Genomic DNA, 9344 nt, shown 5'->3' with positions numbered 1-9344 from the left:
CTACTTCTAACCTATTCGTTGTTCTACTTCTAACCTATTCGTTGTTCTACTTCTAACCTATTCGTTGTTCTACTGCTAACCTATTCGTTGTTCTACTGCTAACCTATTCGTTGTTCTACTTCTCCCCTATTCGTTGTTCTACTGCTAACCTATTCGTTGTTCTACTTCTCCCCTATTCGTTGTTCTACTTCTAACCTATTCGTTGTTCTACTTCTAACCTATTCGTTGTTCTACTTCTCCCCTATTCGTTGTTCTACTTCTAACCTATTCGTTGTTCTACTTCTAACCTATTCGTTGTTCTACTGCTAACCTATTCGTTGTTCTACTGCTAACCTATTCGTTATTCTACTGCTAACCTATTCGTTGTTCTACTCCTAACCTATTCGTTGTTCTACTCCTAACCTATTCGTTGTTCTACTTCTAACCTATTCGTTGTTCTACTTCTAACCTATTCGTTGTTCTACTCCTAACCTATTCGTTGTTCTACTCCTAACCTATTCGTTGTTCTACTCCTAACCTATTTGTTCTACTGCTAACCTATTCGTTGTTCTACTGCTAACCTATTCGTTGTTCTACTGCTAACCTATTCGTTGTTCTACTTCTAACCTATTCGTTGTTCTACTTCTAACCTATTCGTTGTTCTACTTCTCCCCTATTCGTTGTTCTACTTCTAACCTATTCGTTGTTCTACTCCTAACCTATTCGCTGTTCTACTCCTAACCTATTCGTTGTTCTACTCCTAACCTATTTGTTCTACTGCTAACCTATTCGTTGTTCTACTGCTAACCTATTCGTTGTTCTACTGCTAACCTATTCGTTGTTCTACTGCTAACCTATTCGTTGTTCTACTGCTAACCTATTCGTTGTTCTACTGCTAACCTATTCGTTGTTCTACTGCTAACCTATTCGTTGTTCTACTGCTACCCTATTCGTTGTTCTACTGCTACCCTATTCGTTGTTCTACTGCTACCCTATTCGTTGTTCTACTGCTACCCTATTCGTTGTTCTACTTCTACCCTATTCGTTGTTCTACTTCTAGCCTATTCGTTCTACTTCTAGCCTATTCGTTCTACTTCTAGCCTATTCGTTCTACTTCTAGCCTATTCGTTCTACTTCTAGCCTATTCGTTCTACTTCTAGCCTATTCGTTCTACTTCTAGCCTATTCGTTCTACTGCTAACCTATTCGTTGTTCTACTTCTAACCTATTCGTTGTTCTACTTCTAACCTATTCGTTGTTCTACTTCTAACCTATTCGTTGTTTTACTTCTAACCTATTCGTTGTTTTACTTCTAACCTATTCGTTGTTCTACTTCTAACCTATTCGTTGTTCTACTTCTAACCTATTCGTTGTTCTACTTCTAACCTATTCGTTGTTCTACTTCTAACCTATTCGTTGTTCTACTTCTAACCTATTCGTTGTTCTACTTCTAGCCTATTCGTTCTACTTCTAGCCTATTCGTTCTACTTCTAGCCTATTCGTTCTACTTCTAGCCTATTCGTTCTACTTCTAGCCTATTCGTTCTACTTCTAGCCTATTCGTTCTACTGCTAACCTATTCGTTGTTCTACTGCTAACCTATTCGTTGTTCTACTGCTAACCTATTCGTTGTTCTACTGCTAACCTATTCGTTGTTCTACTGCTAACCTATTCGTTGTTCTACTGCTAACCTATTCGTTCTACTGCTAACCTATTCGTTCTACTTCTAGCCTATTCGTTCTACTTCTAGCCTATTCGTTCTACTGCTAACCTATTCGTCGTTCTACTGCTAACCTATTCGTTGTTCTACTGCTAACCTATTCGTTGTTCTACTGCTAACCTATTCGTTGTTCTACTGCTAACCTATTCGTTGTTCTACTGCTAACCTATTCGTTCTACTGCTAACCTATTCGTTCTACTTCTAACCTATTCGTTCTACTTCTAACCTATTCGTTGTTCTACTTCTAACCTATTCGTTGTTCTACTCCTAACCTATTCGTTGTTCTACTTCTAACCTATTCGTTGTTCTACTCCTAACCTATTTGTTCTACTTCTAACCTATTCGTTGTTCTACTCCTAACCTATTCGTTGTTCTACTCCTAACCTATTCGTTGTTCTACTCCTAACCTATTTGTTCTACTCCTAACCTATTTGTTCTACTCCTAACCTATTTGTTCTACTCCTAACCTATTTGTTCTACTCCTAACCTATTTGTTCTACTCCTAACCTATTTGTTCTACTCCTAACCTATTTGTTCTACTCCTAACCTATTCGTTCTACTCCTAACCTATTCATTGTTCTACTCCTAACCTATTCATTGTTCTACTCCTAACCTATTCGTTGTTCTACCTTTAACCTATTCGTTGTTCTACTTCTAACCTATTCGTTGTTCTACTTCTAACCTATTCGCTGTTCTACTTCTAACCTATTCGCTGTTCTACTTTTAACCTATTCGTTGTTCTACTTTTAACCTATTCGTTGTTCTACTTCTAACCTATTCGTTGTTCTACTTCTAACCTATTCGTTGTTCTACTCCTAACCTATTCGTTGTTCTACTCCTAACCTATTTGTTCTACTTCTAACCTATTTGTTCTACTTCTAACCTATTCGTTGTTCTACTTCTAACCTATTCGCTGTTCTACTTCTAACCTATTCGCTGTTCTACTTCTAACCTATTCGTTGTTCTACTCCTAACCTATTCGTTGTTCTACTCCTAACCTATTCGTTGTTCTACTCCTAACCTATTTGTTCTACTTCTAACCTATTTGTTCTACTTCTAACCTATTCGCTGTTCTACTTCTAACCTATTCGTTGTTCTACTTCTAACCTATTCGTTGTTCTACTTCTAACCTATTCGTTGTTCTACTTCTAACCTATTCGTTGTTCTACTCCTAACCTATTTGTTCTACTTCTAACCTATTCGTTGTTCTACTTCTAACCTATTCGTTGTTCTACTCCTAACCTATTCGTTGTTCTACTCCTAACCTATTCGTTGTTCTACTCCTAACCTATTCGTTGTTCTACTCCTAACCTATTTGTTCTACTGCTAACCTATTTGTTCTACTTCTAACCTATTCGTTGTTCTACTCCTAACCTATTCGTTCTACTTTTGCCACCATATTAGTTCTAGTTCTGCCATATTAATTATATTTCTACCACATTAGGTAGGTTGGACATACTGCCACATTTTCTAAAAATATGTTGCATTCAGCATGCCAGTTGCAAGCTCCCTCAAAACTTGAGGATTCTGTGGCATGGTACTGTGTGACAAAACTGCTAATTTTTAAGTGGCCTTTTACTGCCCTCAGCACAAGGTGCACCTGTGTAATGATCATGCTGTTTCAGCTTCTTGATATGCCACACCTGTCAGGTGGATAGATTATCTTGGCAAAAGAGAAATGCTCACTAACAGGGATGTAAACAAATTTGAGATAAATAAGCTTTTTGTGCATATGGAAAATGTCTGGGATCTTTTATTTCAGCTCATGAAACCAACAGTTTACATGTTGAGTTTCTATTTTTGTTCAGTGTAGTTTTGCTGAACATGAGACTTTCCCACAAAACCTTAATTTTAGTGAACATGAGAAGGTAACCTGCCTCTTTAACAAATGTATTTGTGATTAGATTCTTGCCAGTGGTGTCCTGATACAGGTTTGTGTTGTGTCGTCACTTACCGTGTTAAGTGCGTTGAGTGTGGTGTCGTCTCGCGAGGCCGCTAGGCAACCGTCTTCTGTAGAACCTCCGTCACACATGCCAGCGAAGGCAGCCATGCTCCTGGAGAACACAGAGGACGGATATTATAAGAAACTTATATTCATCAAAAAACAAGCTACAATACGAAAAGTCAGAGAGAGAAAGAACAGTTCAACCTCAAATCAGCTTAGACTGAGATAAAGCTATTCTTTGTAAGATGAATCATCATTTAAATATTTTTATAAAGCCAACTGCTTCCAATAGATCCACCACTCTAGGACTCTTGGCCCTGTTCCACACTTTGGTTGCTGGTAACCAGGCCAGCATGGTACGGATGATTGCTTTTAACCTTTATTTAAACTAGGTAAGTCAGTTAAAAACAAATTCTTATTTACAATGACGACCTCCCGGGGAACAGTGGGGTTGAATGCCTTGTTCAGGGGCAGAACGACATTTTGTATTTTTTTTTTACCTTGTCAGCTTGGGGGATCCGGTCCAGCAACCTTTCGGTTATTGGTCCAACGCTCTAACCACTAGGCTACCTGCCGCCCCAAAATGGGCTTGACAGTGGGGAGAGGGTACAGGACCATTCCCTGCTGACATGAGGCAGGTTCATGTCTCCTGAGCTCACCTAGCTGCCCTGAGGTAGGTTGACAGTGGGGAGAGGGTATTGGATTATCTTTCCAGAAAGAGTAGGGTCAGAGGTCGTGTCTCACCTTGCAGCCCTGAGGTACATGAGCAGGTCACAGTCGTTGACCCCTGGCATCCACACCAGCTCCTCATTCTCTGTCACAGCCTGACCCAGGCCCTCCGGGGCCTCGGAGGGGAAGGGCTGCAGCTCGGGAAGCTTGGCCTAATTAGGGAGGAGAGGAGAGGAGGAGGGAGGGAGGAGAAAGGGATTGAAAGAAGGTGTCAATCATACCAAAAGTCTAGCCTGTGAAATACCAGCTTTCAAATCTTTGTCATCGAACAAAGTGGCTTGTCTGAGAAAACGTCACATCACTCTGCTTTACACATGTCTAATAGGATAATGTTGGTAAATGTTTATAATTTCACTCCTGTTGTAATTAATGATAGGTCATATTTGATAGAAATCTGTAAAAACACTGGACAGCTACTTGAATAATACAGGTAAGAAGACTTACTTGGTGACTAGGCCCCACTCTGATCTCTCCTTGTGTGCTGTTTAGTCGCCTGGTAGGAGAGAATAAGCTGTTAAGATCACAACCAGGTACATTGCTACTGAAAGGTGTTACAGGACTAGCTCAGTGCAACCTGGAAACAGGTTCAGTTATCGGACTAGGTTCTCTCCTCTCCCTCGCTGTCCGGCTGGAGAAAAATTCTGAAGGCCTGCAGAACCAAGGCGTCTTGTCTTTATTATAAGGACAGGTAAACCAAATCATGTCAATACCTCAGAAACCAAGAGATTCTGGGGGAATATTTATTGGTCGAAATTAAAGATGTGCCACGCAGAAATTGCGCCGCTATTCACTGGTTGCTAAAATTCTCAGTTTACGTGACAAGAACAGGAAGTCATAAGTGTAGAGAATCATTGTATCTAAACTGCTGTGAAGTCAATTTTCCATAACCAAAAATATTGTATTTTCAGCTGTTTAAAGCTGGTGTACAAAACAGAACGCAAAAGACGCAAAAAATGAAACTTCGGAACAGGAAGCATAGAAATAGAGCACGTAGAAGTGATCTACCGCTTCTTCGACTTGCTTTCAACGGGAATGGAAGCTCTATAACTCACATTTCTAAGTTACATATTGTAGCTTCACAGGCATATTGCAGATTTTGTTGTATTATATAATTCAAGACTTAGATGTATTTTTTCTTACGGAAGAGATGCACAAAGAGAACATGTTTTCTCTAGGATATTTTTGGCAATAAAAATGATGTGAGAAACACCTCCAATGCTGTTATTGTAGATGCATTCAGCAACAAACAAAACAGCACCCCACTTACAGGATGGGGAGATGCACAGTATTACAGAGAAACAGAGTCTTGCCTGATAAATGGCTGTACGAATGCTGGAAACCATAGCAACAACTGCCTAGCAATTTAATAATAATAATAATAATAATAATACTGTGTTCCTCCTGGCCATCTCCCTCCAGCTGCAGTGGGTTAAAGAAAATGACAAGATGCTCCCTTTTCAAAAACCCCCCTTCCTCTCCTTTCCCTTCCGTTGCCAAGGTAACGGCACTTAGATTTTCCATACTGTATAGTCCCTAGCTCGGATAGCTGCTGCGGGGCTGAGGCGGGCCAGAAACTGTCAGAGTGATTTGCGAAGCAGAAAGACGCGCCTCTCTCGCTCTCCATCATTTGAGCTGGCTGTTGTTGGGCTAGGGCTGGCTGGACTGGGGTTGGTTGAAACCTGACACTGCTAGGTCCCTGTGGTAACTTTAAAAAGTCCTCCAACCACAAACCTGGCCCCCTCACTCTGACATGTACATGTTGTTTCACCCCCCCCCCCCCCCCCCCCCCAATCCCCCTTTCCGCCCCTTAACTAAGACTTGTCAACCTTTTTCTCTCCTCCTCCAAAGTCTTCACCTTCTCCACCAAGCCTCATCCATCTTTCCCCCTGGCCTTTAACATCCCTTGTCTGCTCTACTCTCCCTCTGACAGAGAGCAGAGAGTTGTCACAAAGAAGGAGTCAAATTTGCCAAAATATGGCAAACAGATACGGTACACTGGACTCCCTGACTAGAACAGGCCAACATATGAGCAACACGTGTAATACAAGTAGAGCAGAGTTTGGCCAACTCCTGCAATGAGTTCAGGCTTTTGTTCCAGCCCAGTAGCAACATGATCCTGGAGAGCTGCAGTGTGTCGCTGCATGTTTCTGTTTCAGCCCAGCATCACAACACACTTGATTCAACTAATGAGCTACCACCCGTAAGGAGCTTGATCAGTAGAATAAGGTGTGTTAGTGATGGGTTGAAACAAAAGCCTGCACACACTGTGGCTCTCAAGGGCCAGCGGTACCCACTCACGTAGAAAGCTACACAATCGGAGCAGGCTCGATACGAGCTATGTGAAGATGGGGATTCATTCATTCTGCCTTCTTTGCAAAAGCATGTACACAGCTTGTGACATGAATGAATGTGTTACGCATGATTTCAATTTAATTTTTATTTTTTTAATCCACCTCATTTTTTGGAACGCTTTTAAAAAAACCCACAGAAGGCAACTTCCTCTGCGCTCGTACATGATCATAAATTCATATACGTACCACTAGAAATCCCTGCAATTAGTATGTTTCTGTTAGCTGCTACATCCTGATAAAATGACACCATATCACTGGCCTGTTAATGTGCCTGGACCTTGTAGGAAGAAACACCCTGTAACTGATCCAAAATGGTTGCCCAATCAGGCAGGTTAGATGCAGTTAAAAAAATATATAATATGCATTCAAAATGCTAGCCTTTTGAGCGGTTATTCTCGGGCTGATCCCATTTAGTCGACAGGCTGTTGGTCGACCGAGATTTATTTTGTCAAGCAGTCGCAGTTTTATTGAAAACAGTTTTTATTTTTTTATTTTAAATTGTGCACAAGACACCTTCTCTGTCTTAGTGGACTAATCCATTGCGGAGGCCACGGGGATGGAACAGTCCATCCACTCTTAAGACGTGGTGATGACATCGTATATGCTTATATTATAAACTGGGTGGTTCGAGCCCTGAATGCTGATTGGCTGAAAGACGTGGTATACCACGGGTATGACAAAACATGTATTTTTACTGCTCTAATTACATTGGTAACCAGTTTATAACAGCAATAAGGCACCTCGGGGGTTTGTGGTATACGGCCAATATACCACGGCTAAGGGCTGTGTCCGGGCACTCCATGTTGCGTCGTGCTTAAGAACAGACCTTAGCCGTGGTATATTCTCCATATACCACACCCCCCTCGTGCCTTATTGCTTAAATAATGTAAAAATAATGACGCAAGAATAATGAACCAAATACTATTTTATAACTGTGCATTCTCCCGCATTGGATACAGACGCTGTCCGCAGTTCTGAAACATAATCTTCAGTGCGCCATAGAATTGACACCTTTCCCTATGTTGCTATGTGCATAACAGGAAAATGAACCAGCATATTGGGATCGAGAACAATGTGGCGGAGGAAGCAGCAGCAGAGACGGTGAAACAAACCTTGCCTTAAGCATAATTGTCTAAGAAAATTGAGGAGAGTGGAAACCCCAACTTAATTAGGTCGATAATTAATAGCCTAACTGTTAAATGTGCCTTACTTTTTTTTTTTTTTTTTTTTTTTAATTGTCCATATATAGCTTCAGAAATTAGACAAATGTTGCTTCTGGTTGCCTGTTTGAGTGTTTTTGATTCCGTGAGCACCTCATGCAACTGCAAAATGTCGGATAAAGCAATTTCACAGATTCAGCTGTTGTTAAATCCTAGCTACGCTGCAATAAATTCCTTACAAATGTTTTTTTTGTTAGAACAGACGGGTGTTAATTTATTTAGTGTTAATTTAGACCGTTCTAAAGAGAAAAATGATGTTGTAATTTAACAGCACCTGTTTGTCAGACACGGGTCTCGCTCCTAAACCCTCCTTTATCTTCTCCTTCTTATTGTTATTATTACAGTTATTAATTTAAATTACTTTACCTTTATTTAACTAGGCAAGTCAGTTAAGAACAAATTCTTATTTACAATGACGGCTAGGAATAGTGGGTTAACTGCTTTGTTCAGGGGCAGAACGACATATTTGCCCTTGTCAGCTCTGGGATTCGATCTGGCAACCTTTCGGTTACTAGTGCAACACTCTAACCACTAGGCTACCTGCCGCCCCTACACTCTAACCACTAGGCTACCTGCCCGCCCCTACACTCTAACCACTAGGCTACCTGCCGCCCCAGTTATTCATTATGATCCTCATTGTAATAAATCAATGATGTCTTTATCATTAGTAGTCTTAGTATAGCAGCCTTGTATAACCACCATGGAGCTGTAGGTCTCAGAGCACATCCTGTTTAGTCTTAATACTGTAACTTAGGCCTATATTTCAATATATAGGCTACTGTATTAATCAATCATTCATTCATTCATTCATTCGTTCATTCATTCATGCCATCACACAGCATACGAAACATTCATGCGTTGAAATGCAAATCAAGCAATTTCGTTTTTAAAATGAAATAAAAAGGGAGCTTTGAATAATTAGTCTTAACAATAAATAAAACCGCAATTCACGAACGCATGCAACCGTTTTAAATATGATAATTCTGTTAGTACAAACTCTCTGGTACACTTATTTGGTGTTGCTTACACTTTCCCAAATGGTCAGGAAAAGATATTTGTCATCTAACAGCAGCTGTTTGGCTCACATAATACTCCTGTGACGCTCCTATACCCATATCTGAATCTCCTGTAGTTCCCACAACAACTAGTTGTTTTTTTATTTTTAAAAGCGAGATGACGTGCGCCTGTCACACAGACACTCACCGTCATTGTTTTTACACAGTGTGACCATCGGGCTCTTTCTTGAGTCATTTGTGTGTCTTAATTATTTAAATCAAACAGTGTGCTTTAAAAGCATCAGAAATGCTCAGTGCATATGTAGTTGCTTTTATTCAAACACATAGCACTGTCTATATATGGAAAAATAAGTAAACATTTCGACCAATCGATTGTTTTTTTTCTT

At 40.4% G+C, this 9344-nt stretch overlaps 1 protein-coding gene across 9 annotated transcripts in view; it reads right to left on the bottom strand.

The window, feature by feature from the left end:
- rerea (arginine-glutamic acid dipeptide (RE) repeats a) overlaps positions 1–9344 on the bottom strand; it is a 395944-nt gene that overhangs the window by 108124 nt on the left and 278476 nt on the right. For all 9 annotated transcript variants that reach the window (XM_055891262.1, XM_055891263.1, XM_055891261.1 and 6 more), the window contains 3 exons: positions 4816–4864; positions 4387–4523; positions 3652–3751 (listed from right to left, as the gene is read on the bottom strand). In XM_055891262.1, the coding sequence (XP_055747237.1) occupies positions 3652–3751; positions 4387–4523; positions 4816–4864 (286 nt within the window). The remainder of the gene's footprint in view (positions 1–3651; positions 3752–4386; positions 4524–4815; positions 4865–9344) is intronic.

The sequence above is a fragment of the Salvelinus fontinalis genome, chromosome 31 (genome assembly GCF_029448725.1).
Source record: "Salvelinus fontinalis isolate EN_2023a chromosome 31, ASM2944872v1, whole genome shotgun sequence".
Lineage (NCBI taxonomy): Eukaryota > Metazoa > Chordata > Actinopteri > Salmoniformes > Salmonidae > Salvelinus > Salvelinus fontinalis.
This window is presented reverse-complemented; position numbering and strand designations above follow the sequence as displayed.